The 17,725-nt window shown below is 45.3% G+C and overlaps 3 protein-coding genes across 10 annotated transcripts; 1 reads left to right on the forward strand and 2 right to left on the reverse strand.

The window, feature by feature from the left end:
* Positions 1–10: 10 nt before the first annotated feature.
* Positions 11–3,297, forward strand: Pbp95 (proximal sequence element A Pbp95). The gene is made up of 3 exons (XM_020961831.2): positions 11–588; positions 644–1,199; positions 1,256–3,297. The coding sequence occupies exons 1-3, from the start codon at positions 121–123 to the stop codon at positions 2,407–2,409; spliced, it is 2,178 nt and encodes a 725-aa protein (XP_020817490.2). The 5' UTR covers positions 11–120; the 3' UTR covers positions 2,410–3,297.
* Positions 2,425–17,700, reverse strand: LOC110191084 (HEAT repeat-containing protein 5B). Of its 8 annotated transcripts, none has more exons than XM_086837091.1 (8): positions 17,541–17,695; positions 10,748–11,170; positions 9,046–10,686; positions 8,712–8,985; positions 8,457–8,489; positions 4,323–8,100; positions 3,702–3,722; positions 2,425–3,306 (listed from the first exon to the last, which is right to left on the reverse strand). In XM_086837091.1, exons 2-8 carry the CDS (start codon positions 11,083–11,085, stop codon positions 2,981–2,983), a joined length of 6,411 nt encoding a protein of 2,136 aa, XP_086693217.1. In that variant the 5' UTR covers positions 11,086–11,170; positions 17,541–17,695; the 3' UTR covers positions 2,425–2,980. The 8 variants fall into 8 exon arrangements, with proteins under 8 accessions (XP_086693217.1, XP_020817482.2, XP_086693218.1 ...); XM_020961823.2 differs by lacking the exon at positions 17,541–17,695 and adding an exon at positions 13,505–13,916; XM_086837092.1 differs by lacking the exon at positions 3,702–3,722 and having other exon boundaries at positions 17,541–17,700.
* On the reverse strand, positions 15,137–17,448 carry ImpE3 (Ecdysone-inducible gene E3). Its single transcript, XM_020961832.2, has one exon. The coding sequence runs from the start codon at positions 16,239–16,241 to the stop codon at positions 15,270–15,272; it is 972 nt and encodes a 323-aa protein (XP_020817491.2). The 5' UTR covers positions 16,242–17,448; the 3' UTR covers positions 15,137–15,269.
* Positions 17,701–17,725: the final 25 nt, after the last annotated feature.

Consider the following 17,725-nt stretch of genomic DNA (forward strand, 5'->3'; position numbering starts at 1 on the left):
CGACTTTAGAGTTTTTTTTCTGTCAGACAAACTATCGATAGTTCTTGCCTATTTGAACACATCACTATTACGGAATTGCATTCTTGGCAAAGCAATATAAACAAACTCGATTCCGGCACGATGGGCGATGAGGAGGACGTGGATTTCAGGCTTAATCACCACCAGGTGCTGGCCGAAATATCAGACCTACTGCAGAGCACCGCCGAGCCAGGTGGTGCCAACGCACTGCTGCTAAACCAGGAGATGCAGCGCCGCCTGAAGCAAGTCCGGAAAAAGATCTTGGAACTTCTGCAAATTGTAAAGGCACGATATGCCCGGAATGAGGATATCTTGGTGCGGCGCCTGAAGTCGCGCTCACATTTTGGCTCGGAGCCACTCAACACTAGCGGAGCGATCCTGCGTAAGGGTACCTTCCTTTTCAAGGGAAACCTCTACTTCCGAGACGTTGACGGTCGTAGCTGTCCGAATAACGATGACTATGAGACGCGCTGCCACACGGAAATGTTTCCCAGCGACTTTGATATGCGGTCCCGGCATGTATGGACATTAAAGGATAAGAAGAACGTGATCATGGGCATTAAACAACAAGTAAGGCTTTCGGTGTTCTCCTAATTACTGCAACTATAGAATCTTTATCCTACAGTTGTTGGATCACAGTAACAACAGGATAGCTGAACAACCCAGCAGCAGTCGGAAGCGGAAGCCTGTTGAGCGACACGTTATAACACTGGTAAATCTTTTGACCCAAGCCGACAGCAGCTTCAGCATCGATTGGAATCAAATTAGCACACTGGACGTTGAGTATCGGCATTCCCCCTTCAGTTGCGAGGCCATGTGGAGCGTCTATCTAAGGCCGGATCTCAGACGCGACGATTGGTCGCCGGAAGAGGATGAGTCTCTGATATCGGCGGTCACGGCGAATCGAATGCAGAATTGGGCGCTTATAGCCGATATGCTCGACCGGCGGTCGGACTACCAATGCTTCGTCCGCTTCCACAGCGCCCTGCGTCATAATGTTGAGTCGAAGGGAGTCCTTCGCTGGACCGATCAGGAAAACGAGCGACTCCGAATGCAGGTCGAGCGAAACACGTCGAATAACATTATTAATTGGCAGAATGTGGCTGAGTATTTTCCGGGGAGATCCAAGTCGACGCTTATTGGCCGTTACTTTTATGTTTTGCATCCTAGCATCAGTCACGGTACGTTTCCTTCCGTCTTTTTCCACTTCTTTTTCTGTACATTTCCGATCTTGTAGAACCCTTTACCACCAAAGAGGACATGATGCTGTTTGCCGCCGTGGAAGAGTACAATGGTAAGTTCCACTGTTTCCCGCGTACCTTATTCCCGAACCGATCCTTGGCACAACTGCGGACGCGCTACCACAACGTGCTGGCGCAACGCAACAAGACCGATTCCTGGTCAGTGCGGGACGATACCCGCCTGATGGCCTTTGTCACTGAACATGGACCCTCGCAGTGGGTGAAATGCGCCACATTTCTGGGCAACCATTCGCGTACCAGCTGTCGTACCCGATTCATGGTCATCAAGCAATTTCTCGAACGGAACCCCTCGGCAACGGTCGAGGATTTACCTCGTCGAAAGTCAAAGAAGGTATCGGTGGTCACGTCTGATAACTGGGCCCAGCGTTTGGAGGAATGGCAAAAGGATCCGGCATCCTTAGTAGCTGCTGCTGATGAAAAGAGAAAGTTGTCACGCTTGCGGAAGCCAAAATCAAAAAGGCCCAGAGTCGAGTTAGATATTGATGCTAGGATGGCTAAGATCGACTTGGACTTCCGCGACTTTCTTAAATACGCTTACAATCTGGCAATTACACAACCGGCTGTCTTTTCGCTACCACAAGACTCCAAAAATTTTGTCTATGTGGCGAGGGCTCTTGCTTATAAGCCACCGAAGCTTCCTGTAACAATACAAAGTTGCGTCTTGCCGAAGGAACTGATCAAGAGCTACAACATCATGATGAAGAATCTGCCGGATGATGGTGTTAATGATGCGAAGAGCCCCCTCCTGCCTCCTAGCTTCTCCACAATGATGGGATTCCGTAGCATTTGCATTCTCTCTGGCGAAGGACGCAAGCAGGACTCGGACTCAGAATCGCAGGCGTACGACGATTATGATGAATCCTCACCAGCTATCCAGCTTTTCCGTATGCGGTTGCGGGCTCTCTTCTACCGAACGACTCTGCTTAGCCGACTGGAGTCAACCCTGTTCACAAATCTGCCCTCCGCCTTGACGAAATGTCCACGTCCAGCTACAAATTACATTCAATTGGGAAGCATTTTAACCGAATGCGAGTCGAAGAGCTGCCTCAAATCGGAACCGCTCAGCGAGGACGAGATAATGAGCACCACTGTCAAGCAGGAAGTGGAGGTAGATTACATAATTCCTTAAAAGTATAACTTAAAATAAGCTTTATAAGTTTTATTATTCTTTACTGTATATTATTGCGTTATTGTATAATAATTCATTACAATAGCTAACAAATAATTTATAAACTTGTAGGTACTTTCATTGTGTTTCACATATATTTAGCATAATTATACGCCGGACAGCATGAGTTCCTCACCAATAAGTGCATCGGGGTTGGCTCGAGTTTGTTGATGCAAGCAAACGTAATCTTTAGATAATATTATAAACAATTAAGCTTTCCACTCTAAACGTTTTTGTATACGATCAAAAGAAATAAAAGAATTAAATATTTATAATCACATTTAATTATACAACAAAAGTCATGGTGTTTTTTTTAAATATTAAGAAATTTGCTGTACATTTAGAGCCTGCAAAACTGCTTAAAATTGTCCAAAGATTAAATTCTACTTCCGAACAACATTCATTGTCAAGATCAATCCATCCTATTGTATAAAGTGGGAACATTCTTTATTGTTAAGCATTTTTATGTTAGCATTCGCGGATTGTAGACTACGTGTAGGGGGCTGATTCCCGACTTTTCTCCGCTTTCTACTTATTGGAAGTTACTAAAGTCCGTCTTTAACTTGATCGTGGGCTTTTGTGGCTTTGCCAGGAGGTTTCTCTGCGCCTCCGTTGCCTTTTGGGCAATATTAATAGATTGCTGTTGGCTTCGAATGGCCGCTTCCAGCTTCTGTCGCAGCTCCGGTGTTTGGCCCATCAAAGCCTTAAACTCCTGCGGATGCTTGGGGCCGATCTTCAATAGCCACTGCAGCGCCTGGTCATGCAGTTGTTTCTGGTATTTGGGCAGCGTCCGAAGTTTGCTTGGCTCCGCTAAAAATCCAATGAGCACGGGCACCAGCAGTGTCAGCATTTGTATGTCTGTGAAAAGGGAATAATAATTAATAATAGTTGAGTTTTGTTAGGCCGAAAGTCTTTGAACATCTCTTTACACACGCCGCTAGCTAAATCCAGGTGTATATTACATTCACGAACACATGCAACATTTAAAGCGTGATTTATAGATCTACATCTAGATCTCTATTTGATATTCATTATTCTATGGCTTGTTGGTGCATTTCAAAACATTGAGAGTGCAATAAACAGTACTTTTCTAAAAATATAAGACCTTAATACGTTAAGTAACAGAATTAATTATTAATTCAATACAAATATACTTTACTTTTAAATTAAAAACTGTCTTATATTTTTGAAATGTACTGTACTGACAACATGAAACATATGCATTTGTTGGATCGATCTATATATCTATTTACCTTGTAGCAAGTTCATGTTTCCTAACAGTTTATTTTTGTTTGATAATTATATTAGTGTTTTTGTATATGATTTTCGTGAGTTGATTAAGGGGGAAGACAGAGAAAAGAGCAAATATATATAATAACGTATTTTTTTTTTTTGTCTCAAAAGTGTGTGCAGCTCTTAATGTAAAGTACTATGTATTTTTTCCCTAAACCACAAATATTTAAAATCAATAATGAGATGACACAGAAAAGCCGAATGGCCAATGCAAAAGACTATAAGTTAAAAGAATGTTGGATTGGATTAGGGATAGTGTTAACTAGAAAAGCTTGAGGAGAAATAGCGTTCCGCTTTTAAACTACCTAAGTTCTAAACTCAGGGTACTCCTGATCAAATTTGTATAAGTTAAGAAAAGGTTGATACCTATAGGTTCGCAGATAATATAAATATACCATCTTAAAACATACTCTTAAAATAATTATAAAGTATTCTCTATTCTAGACATTTATCCCATTTGCCCACAGTTTCTATTAGTTGTAAAAGGAGTAACAGTTTCACAGGAGTACCCCGAAGAGCAAGAGGAGGGCAAGAGCAAGATATTGTGCAAATAGTATTTAATATATAACAATCACACTCACGGTGCTGTGGCTCTGCCAAATCAATCAGCTGCTCCACGGTGACAATGCTCTCGATGGTGACCTGCAACTCCAGCTCACTGGCCGGGACCTTGCTAGATTCGGCATACAGTGACTCAATGATTCGTGGCGCCAGGGCGTGGATGTATGGAGTGGCTGTCTTCAGGTCCGCTTTGGCGAAGATTGATCGGGTGGTTTCGATGCATCGCAGCTTCACAGAGAGGTGATCCGACTGCAGGCACTGCCTGAAGTGATTGATGCAGGGATATTGCAATGATGGCGTGGACACCACGGAGGCGGGTGTGTGCAAGATGAAGACAGCGATGGCCAGCAACATGGTGACTTCATCAACTCGCTTCTCCTCATTATCACCGGCCGTCTTCGTAAGATCCACAATTGTGGCCAGGGAGCTTTGGAGCAGCTGTTGCCACTCCTCAGATGTTTCCTCCACCTTGGCCCACTTGTGGACACAAACGGAACGCAGACACTGGAGAGCAGCCTTCACTGCGCTGGTATTTGCCAAAATGGTGCTATCTATGGCCGACTTATTGGCTATCTCCTTAACGATACTGGTGGTCATGTAGAGGACGGTGGGCAGGATGCCTAGGGCACCCTTGGGAGTACACAAATCCAATAATTGTTCTACGCATTGCAGTCCGGTGGCCACTAGTAAGCCGTTATCATCACCCAATACCGAGAAGAAGGAGGACCCGGTTGCCATTTTGGCATAGGCAAAGTCAAGCTGAAGACCTCCAGAGCCACCAACTCCCTGTCTCGTCGGATTCATGCTCGGTATTTGGCGGACAAAGAGGCAGAGGCACACCTCCAAGACGGCATAGACATGGGAGCTTCCGGGCTGCATTGAATCATCTTCCCCAATTCGTTCTGATCCGTTTCCTTCCTCCGAATTGGCATTATCATCCCGTTTTCTATCCAAATCCTCCTTGGCGGCTCGAATTGTTTGCTTTAGGATCTCCATGCAGAGCAGTTGCACGAGCAGTTCATCTCTGGTCAGGATCTGTCGGTGTAGAACATGGCAGAGCTCAATGGTTAAGGCTCGATCTTTAACCAACTGCCTTCTGGCCCAATCCGAATCGAAGATGCTGTGGAGCGATCGCAGGCAGCTCACTATATTCCTGGGTCTTTCCGAGCTCCTCATGCTGCACAGCGCCTCCATGCAGATGCCGAAGATCATGTGGAAGCGATCAGCCGAGAGTGATCCATGAGTTATCTGGTTATTATTCGACTCCGCCGTTGTTTCCCTTGTATCCTGGTGACGAGCGAAACCCTCATCTCGCAGCCAGAGAGCAGAGGCATAGAGGATTGGTGGCCAACTGGTCATGTAGTGGGGTTTCGAGGAGTTGATGGTGTCCGTGGTGTAGAAGGCACCGCCGTCGTGCGGCAATTGGGATTGGAATTCCGCTGGGAGCAGGAGCAAGGCATGATCCTTCATGGCACTCAGCCAGTGAGCGGAGAGATTCTGAAGCTCTGGTTGGACCAAGCCAAGAAGACTCTCTCCTCGGCTCTCCGCAGGAAGATCCTGATCGTTGGTCTCCACACCGCTGGTTATAGATTGAATTCCGCCCGACTGTTGGGATTGCAGGCTCAGTAGCGAAGCGGGAGCCTTGCCATTTCCCAACATGGCCACAATGTACACCTCTGCCCAGGCCTTCAGGATGCTCAACTTCTCCAGCGTGGCCATGGATTCATTGTACAACTGCGTGCTGTTGGTTTTCGTGGAGAGCTTGCTCAGCGAACTAACAAGCAGCTGGTGGACTCTCCTCAAATCTCCAATATCGCGAGCGACTCCGGAGCCAATCCAAGCGGAGCAAACTTCACAGGCGGCGGCCGTGACGTGAGATGGTGTATCGGGAGCAAAAGCAGGACGCAAGGCGGCCCCAACTTGAGCTTGAAACTGCTCCAGTAGCAAATGACCGGGAAACTCGGGCTCGGGAACGTTGGCAAAGCGATCAATGATCTCCTGCAGCGTGCGCAAACCCTCCAATCGAAGCTGATCCGAGTCAGATGTGGCGGCCATGAAGGACATACGAATGAGCTCCGCTAAATGCAGAATGAGATAATCTCCACGAGATCGTATCAGTTGCTGCTCCTTAGCCTGCAGAAGGTCAAAGTGCACGGAGCTAGCAGCCTCACAGCTAGAGATGATCCGCCGTACGCACTGAGCGGCAAAGACACGAGTTGGCCACCTCGGTTGCACTGCGGGATGGGTGGAAGTATTCTCCTCTGCTCGGTATTCGGTCACATCATCGGCGTACTCCTCCTCTTCGTCCTCCTCCTCCTGCTCTGCTCCGCCTGCATCCTTGCTCTTGTTCGGATCTCCGCCAGCGGGATCATCATTGAGTCCACCTTCCACCGCCACGGTTAGCACATTCTTGCAGAGACTCAACCACGAGCTAAGATTGTCCGCAGCCAGCATTTGCAGCATGGAAGTGAGCGTGTCGTGGATATTCTTCAGCATCTCGACATCCGTTTCGGTGTCCAGCAGCGAAAAGAGCAATCCTGGCAGTCCATACTCCGTGATTACCAAGTCCGGAAGCTGTTCGGCGTTAATGGTTAAGGCCAAATCACACACTTCTTTGGCTTCCCGATGAGCCAATTGGCGCAGACACGACACTGAGGCCTTGCGCAGGATGAAGTAGTTACTGGACAGCATTCCAACCAGCGTGGGCACCAACTCCTCCAGCTGCAGGGATTTACAGGCGAAGAGATGCAGCTGCTGCAGGCAACCAATGGCCTCTGCTTGCACCAGGGAATCCGAGTGGGCTTGGAGAAGAGCTGCCGAGCAAAGGAAGGATCCCTTTAAGTTGGCCACTCCTCCACCTGAACCTTGCAGCTCTGGTCCTACGGTGGTGATCAAAGCATTCACCACTCGACCCACACACTGATGAACATCCACGTGGGCATGGGGAACAGTAAGCAGCAGCTTCAGGCATAGCGTCAGGGTGGCCTCCACATAACCGCGGAACATGGGACCGCCGGAATCGGCAATTTGCGCCAATGCATAAAGTGACCAAGCTTGGACCACCGGTGATGCACTGTCCTGACCCAAGGCGAGGAGGATGGACACACTTGTGCTCAGATGCTGTGACGAGCCCATGCCGCCCACATAGCGATGAAGGCAGCCCAAGGCATGCGAATGCCCTGTCCTTGTGACCACATCCCTCGCTGACTTCAGCTTATCGAAGCTATTTTGTGCCAACTCGGCGGTGAAGTGGGAATCTCCCACCACCTGGGCCAATCTGCCCAGAGCTTCACCAGCTGCACAGCGAATCGTGGAATTGGGACTGGTCAGCGAGGCCACCACCAATGCCGTGGCACTCTTTCGCACATCCTCCTGCCCCAGGCTCGTCTTGCTATCCGTCAGATTCTTCAGAGCACACAGCAATGCCGTGAATATGTTCATTTGTATGGCTTCCTGCCTGCTGCTCTTCGCCTGTCGGATGCACTCTGCAAAGTGTTCCAGCATCTGCAGCCTATGCTTGTTGGCCACTTTGGGGAAGATGGTGCCATAGAGAGTGACAGCCATATCGATCACAGCCACTCCTAGGGGCAAGGGTCCTGGACACTGTTGCACTTTGCTAATCAACTGAATGCTGTTTGTCATTCCACTGCCAGGGCTTCCTACGCCAGACGATGCTGATGCTGATGAGGCAGTACCACCAGTGGTAGATCCATTGCCCTGGGCGGACCAACTGGGACGGTACAAGCAGCAGGGATCATGCTCCAATGCTCCAGATCCAGCGGCGCTATTCGGTTGCAGCTAAACAAAAGATACAAGAGTGAGTTAGATAGTGTATATGAGTTTGTCTTATCTTTGAAGAAATGAAAATAATAAAAACTACAACAAATAATTAAGGATTTTAGGTGGGCTCTCGTCAAGAAGCTGCCCAAAAAGCAACTCAATAAACGAGTCTAGAAGTCAAACCATTTTTAACTTGTAATCATTGTTCTAAATATATAAAATAATAAATAAAAGAAAAAAGCCTATGCATGCACATAAAGAAAAGATTAACATCGAAATACTTAAGATAGTATAGTCATGCATACGAATAATATATATTAAATTTGAGTAAGAGGAAAAAAGCACGTTTAGCCATTGCATTGCACTCCACTTACATGCTCGCCATCGACTTTGCGATTGGGCTCCATCTTAGGATCAATGCACAATTATATCAAGAGAGAGAGGAAAGAGATTGGATAGAGAATGTACAGTAAGAAAGGGTGTATCACAGAAGTTATCAGATGGGTTTAGGAATTAATTTAATTGTGATATTTTTGGAGATATTTAGCCTACGCCCTGGGATCAAGAGGTCACACAAACACACTTAGACGAATATACAGTCCCATATGTCCTGTCCAATATAACTTTACCTGATCTTCAATGGTGCGATGATTTGTTTCCTGCAACCATGTTCCAAGAATGATAGAATCATCGCCATGACAAAGTGTACGGAGCAACGAATTCGTGGTATTTGCCGCATTATCCGAAAGCGTAAACTCCGAGACTAGCATGCGAAGGAGATGTGTATAGGAGGCTTCCAGGGCATTCGCTGGCAGCAAGGTGAGAGTCTCGAAGAGCCGCAAGCGAACCATAGCCGCCGGAGCCTTTAGCTGGGTGCCGTAGCTCTTGAGGACAGATGCCAAGCTGCAAAGAATAAAATAAAATTAATACAAAATATATACATTTATGATTTGATAGACTCACTTGACCAGCATAGCCAGAGCACTCTCAATAGGTGTAAGCAGCCTTCGGGTTATATCCTCCGTAACCAGATCCGGACAATTCAGCAAGAAGCTGTGCATCACGGACAGAGCACCGGCACGTCCCTCCAGCGTCACCTGCCAGGTGAAAGCATCTCCGCGTGCCTTTTCCGATTCCAATTCCTTATTAGATCTCGGGAATGAGTTTCGCCAAAGGAGCAACATCCGAGGCAACAGACCCTTGACCACAGGTGATCCCAATGTCATAATTGCACCAATCAGCAGCCATCCGGCCTGAGTGCGATGCAGCGACATGCGACTATTCTGGGAAGCTGATCGCAACAATTCCTCTGCACAATTGAAGACGACCTTGCCCTTGGTGTGGGGAATGCCCAGGGGCGAGTATCGAACGCTACCCAAAATGGCCGCCAAAGCGCAGCTATAGCCCGCGATGGCCTCTGGCGATGATCTCATTTGCTCAATGGCCTCCACAAAGCGGTCAATCAAGGGAGTAATCTGACCCGGAACCGCAACACAGGCGCACCGCAAGCACCAGGCGGCTGCCAAGCGGGCTGCGGCACAAGGATGCACTAGAACAGCACAAGTGGCGTCGATTGCTTGCAATGATTGATCTCCTAAAAGGTTCTGCGCCGTGGTACCCAGTCCAATCAGTAGAGAGCTCAATTCTTGCAGAGCACACACCAGCAGGTGCTGGCTAAAGAGTGTCTCCTGGTTGGAGTCCTTGGCGTTTTCCGGATTAAAGTCTATGGAGTTCATCTGCTTGGCCACCAAATGGACGAGTTCCTTGCAGGCGGCACTTTGTGCCTTCTCGCCCAGCATCTTGCCAATTGTGGAACGAAGTATGAAGTTGATGCACTTGCGGGAGTACACCGCATCCACGTGAGAACAGGCTGCCTTTGGATTCGCCACCAGATCCAGAACATGTGCCAGGAACGTGCTCAATTGTCGCTCTAACCAAACGCTGCCCATGAACTGGACAAAGACGACATAGGCATGCGTTACACCCACTCGTACTTCTCTGTTGACTCCCGAACTTCCTTTGATTATCTCCCCGGTTCCTTTAAGAAATGAGGCTCCTCCGCGCAGGAATCCGGACATCAGGATGCCAAGTGCCTCATCCAGGGAGACCAAACGCTGAGTGGCTCCTTTAGCCGCCTGCATAGCCACTGCCTGAGCCTGCTTCTTATTTCCCGTTGCTGCTTCAGCCAGTTGCTGCGTGTAGGCCAAAAGTGTGCCCAGAAGCTGAGCCACAGCACACCGAACCTCGTAGTTGCTTCCATCGAAGGCACGGAAACAAAGAGTTCCCAGGCTCTCGAGCTCAGTTTGGTAAAGAAATGATGCGCTATAGATCATTTTGAGAATGCAACGGGCGGCGGCCACTCGAACGGCCATTACTCGATCCAGAAGACAGTGTTTGGCTGCTTTGTAGATATCCTTGTGGACATTGGCTATGGCTGTTCCCATGCCAGCGCTCACCTTCTCCAAGGTGTGCATAATCTCAATTCTCGCCTGGGATTCGGCATTTCGCAGAGTGCGGATGAGTATCTGCACAGTGTCTTCATAGGTTCGTCCCATCATCCGTCCCAGCTTCTCGTACATCGATCCAAGCACGCAGATGGCAGCACTGCAAGATAAAACATTGAATTAAATGGTAGAATATATTTTACTAAGTGTAGTTTACTTACAGCTTGGTGGGTAGGTAGCTGGGCGAGTCATCCTTATTCTTAAGAATATCATTGCAGGCATTGACAGTGTCGAAGAGCATAAAAGTGTCGCCGACGGAGAACAGAGTGGCCAGGGCACTGGCAATGAGCTTTCGCATGGGCGGACCAGGGGCACCCTGGATTCGCTCTGACAGCTGCTGCACCAGCTTCTTCTGGCTGGCCTTAATCTCATGCTTGGCCACAGTGGGCAGGGCCTTCTCCAGGTAACGCAGCCACTCCAACTCAAATACCGGTCGCTTGTGCTCCGGCAGCTGCTTGAGGGCCTCCTCATTGAGGGTCAAAGTGTGGGCGAGTTCCATTTCGGATGACGCCTCCTCCTCCTCCTCTCTGTCTGGGTGGGAACCGGCGGTTGAGGTAGCGGCGGGATCGCTGTGTATAAACGATCTGCAAAGAGAGTGCCACCGAGAGAGAGGGAGAGTGAGAAATAAATAACAAAATAAATTGCGGAATGTTTCATTAATTAAAATCAACATATGGCTGACGACGATGTGTCGGTTTTGTTGGGTTGCTTGAGAAGAGGCTTTGACCTTGTCATTTGATACTAAAGAATCCGTTTACTAAAATTACAGCTGCATTATCGATTAACGTCATATTTTCAGATACATTTCTTTTATTTAAATATAGATATCGAATTGGGAATTAGGTCATCACAAAAAATGTATAAAAATAAATGAAAATTAGGTTTTGTGTTACATCTATTAAGGCATTCTAAACCCGGATGGAACTATGTATGATAAAAACCCAACTATTTTGTAAAGAACACTATGAACAAAGCACAAAAACTTTTAGTTAAAAAAGGCAGAGGAAAGTGGGGAAATCATGACGAATGAATTGTGTGGAAAAGCATGCATCACACTCTTTTTTTATATATGTATATAAGATGACTATGACGATGGTAATGCTGATGACAGGCCGAAAAAACATATTTAAATACATCACTTGGAACCCATCAAGGTTCGACTTGTTTCAAACGGAAGCTGCATCATTTACCATTCTAAAAGAACCCACCCACTACCCCATTTTCTTTTGTTTTCCTCACACACACATTCGGATTTGATAAGTGCGAGAAAAGCTGCTGTTGCCTTGGGCTCGATAGCAACACCCATTGACACAGATGGCGGACGAGGAGCCAAATTATTAATCCGAAACAAAGGCTGTTCCTAGTGAGAATCAAAGGGAGGAGAAGAAGAAGAGGCCCTTGTATAGGAAACACGAAATGATGGCCGCCGGCTTTGGGTAATGGGGTAGCGTGGCCGAAAACAAAGGCATCGAGGAGTAAGGACGATTGGGGAGATGGGGAAAGAGGTGCACAATGGGGCATGGCATTGGCATGCAAGCCAACGCTTCTGGTCTCAAGGAGAATACTCTAAAATTTTAAAATCTATAATGCAAATTGTACATCTAAATGTTTCGAGGATAATTCAGTGAGATACTTTCGATAATCTTATCAGATTTTTTATCTAAACCATTAAGAAGAATAAATACCTAAGCAATTTAAAAATAAAATGGATAAAATAGAAGGGTATTTAAACTTCCTGTAGGTTCGAAATCCGTGCAAGATGACTTCATACTTTTTTTGTGATGACTTTTTCAGAATTGCATGTATATGAATGTATACAAATATACATATATGCATTTTCCTATGACTAACTGCTGAGCTCTTTAAGGGTATCCCCGGCTTGGGGGTTCTAGGCCTTAAAGGGTTTCCAAATCGTTGCAGCTCCTTCTCTCGGTTGTTTTGTTGTCTTTTGGCTTTGTATGCGGTTTTATGCCTCAAGTGACGCGTGTTGCACATGCACAAACCCCTCTTACATATTTGCAAAAGTACAGCTGTGGTCAAAATTCCAGATGTTTTGTCGTAAATTATAAATGTTTTTAGGGAAAAACTATCTGTGAGTATAAGTAGAACATGCCGGTGATGAAATTGAAGGAAATATATAGCAATTTTCTTAGATATAATCAAAAGGCATGCCGATTTTGACACCTTCCTGTCTCAGTTATACATTAAACTAATCAAAGTAACATAGTTTACGGATCTTTATACTGCTAAATTTTGGTTAAAATCTTTTTTGTTTAAAACAAGTCTCAGAAATCATTTTTGGAAGACTAACTGTATACGTTTTAGTTAAAATATATTATTTTTTTACCATTAAAAGACATATCTTTGAAATTGCCTCGTGGTTTAAAACGATGTTAATAGAAATATATTCGCTGTAATGCCTTAGATTTAATAAGAAGACCATACTGAATACTGAATTAAACTTATTCTCTGGGGTATGCCTATTTTTGTACCCTTAGCTGTTCAAACTCGAAGAAGGACAAGAAATCTGGAGGCATGAGGAGGACACTCAACCACTGACGTCTGCAGGCGTTCGAGTTATGTTACATAAGACGCTAACCCCGGCTGCTGCAGCGCCTCTTTTCCGACTTCGACTTCGCCGCCTCCACTTGAAAAAGGAAAACAAGTAAAACCTGTGAGGTGCAAGAAACGAGAATCAAGAAGAAGGCTAAGAATTAAGAACCAGCCACAAATTCAACTTGATTCCCGGCTAGACGGAGTACCTTAGCGGGTACAGGGTGACCCGGTCGCCGGCGGGTGGTGTTACTTCTTCAACACTGGAGGGTTGACTTTTCCCTTTTTTCACCCCTGCCACCCTGTGCGCCCTGCACCCACCCCATTGCATTGTTTTTGTGTGTGTTTTTCCTTTTTGCATTTACCTGCGCGCTTCGTAGATAACTTTGCGCAGAAATTGCGGTGTGCGTGCAAAGTTTAAGTTTTCCATTGTTATGATTGCTTTCTTTCCTTCACATTTCCAGAAAACTTTCTTTCGCCAATCTGCAGCAGCCTGCAACTTTCACACAAATCGATAACTTTTCCACCAACTAAGAAACCGAATTTTTTCACTGCCTCAACAAGAGTTGTAAGTTGTTGTATTTTTATTTCAAGTTCAACTTTAGAAATAAATTATGTCATTTAAATATCAATAACTATCACTTAATAAATTGGAAATAAGCAAAAAACATGATTCGAATTGAATGAGATTACACGGGCGGAACTTTGAAAAACGAGCAGAGCAAGAGCCGCTTGCTACGCGCACCAAATACAAAAACAAAATGAAATCAAAGAGCGTTCAACGCTGGCAAAAAAGCCCAGCCACCAAGTGTGGCAGAAAGCCAACGCACAGTGGGACGAAAGAGTCAAACCAGCGCATTAATTTGAGCGCTGTATTTTGTTAAAAGTAATAGAAAAAGGCAAGATTAGATTAAATTATTTAGTGAAAAAAGGGTTTTTGATATGGAAAAATAAATATTTAAACTGGTTTTCTATAAAAGGGAATATTAGTAGTGCAATAAAAAAATATATCAATAAAATTCATTCCGACTGGTTTGATTTAAATATTTTCTCATCTTTGTTTTAATTTAATTTAATCTTTTTAACACATAATAACATATAATTCCTATTTAATACATTATTTTAGTTGGGATGTTTGCTTTACAAGACCCACAGTGCAGCCAAAGAGACAGCCAGAGCGTAAGAGCACAAGTGGGCGGCAGGCAAACAAGAGGGAGAGGGTGAAGGCTAAGAGGGTAAAAGAGAGCGCCACCATGTGTAAGAGAGAGGGTGAGAGATGTAGTCGCGACGTCATCAACACAGCTGATGCAAAGTGCAGCAACAAAAGCGGCCATCAGCAGCCGGTTGACCCGTTATCGATAACACATTAACACCCACTAAACTATGCCAATGTGTCAGTTAAGCCATTGTGCCACAAAATGGTGGCGAACGGGCTTCCGGTTGGAAAATTTATAGTACTAAAACCAAGAATAGAAGTAAACTATGGGAAGCTTAAGTTTGCAATTGTGTTAGGGCATATTTATATTTAAATTTTTTGTTAAGTCAAAGTTTTTTAAATATGATAACTAATAACTAATGCGGATAACTTTTCTGTGCTGGTAAACCCTATTAAGGCTTTACAAATCAGCATATTAGGTTTTCAAATTGTAAAAATTCAATTCAAAAATTCAATTTTTTGTAAAATTTTAAAAACTTTAACGACGTAACCCCTTATAAACTTTTGAAAAAATTTTTAAATTTTGTTTTTCTTTCGGAGAAGTCTAGATCGACTCGGCTGTTGATGCTGATCAATAATATATATGATTTAAAGGGTCGGAAATAGCTCTTTTACTACGTTTCAAAGTTTTGACTAATATTGTTAAATATAAAATATATTCTGAAATGGTATTATAATTTGAAAATAGTAAGTGCAAAAACTTCAAAATGAGGCATATTTCTATACAGGAGTGGCAAATAAGTCAGTCTAGTTTTTAAAATCGAATGAAAAATGCCTGGAATTTAAATGCATTTAGCCTAAACGAATCAAAAAGTCGTAATATTTTTATTAAATGAAAGTATTAAATCCAATCACACAGAGATGAGGTCAACTGGTGGGTTCCTCGAGTTTATGTTGATCGTATCTCTAGGCACTTAGGGTAGAAATTGCATGCTGGGTATAAAGGCCAAAGCCTTGGCTGTTGCGCTTTTGGGATTGCCCAGATCCTTGACGATACCCTGGACACGAGCCACCACATCACTTCGCTGGACATCGCCACGGTCCAGCATTCTTTGGAAGAGTGTGTGCAATTGTCTGGCCGAAGAAGCCTGCGACAGTTCATGGAGCTGCTCCAGTAGATCCTCGGAGTAACCCTCGTACTTGCTGAGATTTGCCGCTTTGGCGTCTCGCTTGAGCAGATCATAGACCAGCAGAAAGTCAACGTAGGGCTTGGTGGGTGGCACCCTCTTCTTGCCCGCTATAGAAGCAGTGCTCCATCGATCCATGGCGGACTCAAAGTCAAAGGCGGCCCTTCCGTAGTTATCGTCGTAGAGTCGCAGAAAGTTATCCAGCGATTCGACATCGTTGGTAAAGTCATCGTGTTCGCTTTGTATGTCACGGATTAGTGACAAGGGCAGCTTATCAAAGTCCACATCATCTCCAATCTCCTCGAAGAGAGCATAACCCTCCAGCACTCTTTCCGTTTCCGCTTTACGAGCTGGAGAGAAAATTGCCGGCCGGTGTGGCCGTGTAGGTGGTGATGTGGGTTTCCGGGTGGTTGAGGTTCTCTGTGGTGTCTCCCACCAACTGGGCGGCTGCCACCATCCGGATCCTCCTGCTCCCCCACTAGGTTTTCGCGTGGTAGTCCTTATTTTCGTTGGTGCTGCTGTAGACCTTTGCGGAATCCCTGTCGTAGACTCCATGACCCCTCCATCATCGGCATTGAAGGGGGGCTCCACGGTGGTGCTCGATAAAGGTTCGTACTGCAGCAGATCGATGTAGTAGGCCAAGGCCTGCATGGAGGCGGGCAGATAGCTGGTCAGCAGGTTAGCAGGTGCCACTGGAGCCGCCAGATGACCCACTAGCAACGCCACTAGCAGTGGACCAAGGCTTAACCCACTGCGCATTTCACGTTTATTTTTTTCTTACTTTCTTCCGGCGGGAACGGTTTGCTCTGGCTAACTGGAGCCACTCAACTGAAGCTCTGTCTGACTCTTCCCAGCAGCCAGCGAGCATCTGTAGTTGGGTGCCTCTGCATTGGTGTCTTTGTCTTTGTCCCCGTATCGGTATCTGGTTTCCAAAATGGATGACAACGTCGGGTTCGGTTTGTAGTTTATACTCTATCAAGGGGTCTTGCGAAAAATGCTTCAAGGTTCTAAAGAAATTGACCAAGTGCGTAATAAGCCAAGCAAAGTCTACCTTTAAGCCTCCCTCCATTAGAATAATTACAATACTAATAGAATGTTTCATGTTATAGAAGAATATCTCATTTCCAAAGCTCTCAATTCAATAATATATTAAACATAATACCCAGAATTAAAAGAATTATTGACTCCTAAGAGTATTTAAACCTTTGCTTGTCGGTGTTCCCCTGCTACTTTCTTGTTTGGGGTTTTTGGCAAACTCGTTGAGTGGAGAGGCCAGCGACCGCAAGATCGGTGGCTTGTTGCGTAAATTTTGTAACCAGCGATGAGCAGGGGGAATCTTGTTCTTGGAAAGAGTGAAAGATGTTCCGTTGCCAAAAAGAAGAACCTGTTTTGTCCCCCCAAATGGCGACTCATAAATATGCAAAATGTACACAAACACAGCCGAGGTGCCGCCGCTTATAAACCTGAATTCGGTAGCTTCATTTATTTATCAAAAAGTATACAAAAAACAACGTAAGCTTGCGTTAAAAGAAATGCAAGTTTTAATGCGGTTTGAAATGCACTCGCCTTCAGTTTTACAGTCACTGATGCAACTTACAGATCAGCAAGGAAAGAAAGAGACAGAGGGCGGTTCCGGCAAAAACAGCTGGACAGGCAGCAAGTGAGAGAGAGAGCGAGAGAGCAATACTTTAACCTGTTGTTATTGTTTTTTTTTTCAGGCTAGGATAGATTTCGCTTTTTCAGAGAATCGGAGCAAGGTAAACGGGTCAGCATAACAGGTTTCCACCGCGAATTGTGTCACTAGTTTTTAGGAACGCTTACGCCCACATAAACACAACACACAAACATTTGGCACAACAGACAGGCCTTTTGCATTTCCGTTTACGAATGCTAATTAGCACCTAGACTGTGTATTTGTTGACGTTGACGCGTCAGAACTGTCACACACTCATGCACAGCCTATTAATTCCCCAATTCCCCCCACACCCACACCTACAGCGGTCCCATGCAAGTGTTGCTTTGTTGGGGGTTTTATGGGGTTATTTGAGGTGCACTCACCGATTCACTTGATGCACTGACACGTCTTCACTTGGAATATCACTTTTCACATGTTTATTGCTTTTAATTTAATCAAATTATTGCATTTTTCACGACTTTTCACTGCTTGCTAGGTGCCACTTTACTCGACTGAAAATACCGAAGGAAATGGAAAACATTTGACAATTTAGCGTTTTCAACAAACG

This window comes from Drosophila serrata, unplaced genomic scaffold (genome assembly GCF_035046125.1).
Source record: "Drosophila serrata isolate PLE 108 unplaced genomic scaffold, ASM3504612v1 contig_295, whole genome shotgun sequence".
In the NCBI taxonomy this organism is placed as follows: domain Eukaryota; kingdom Metazoa; phylum Arthropoda; class Insecta; order Diptera; family Drosophilidae; genus Drosophila; species Drosophila serrata.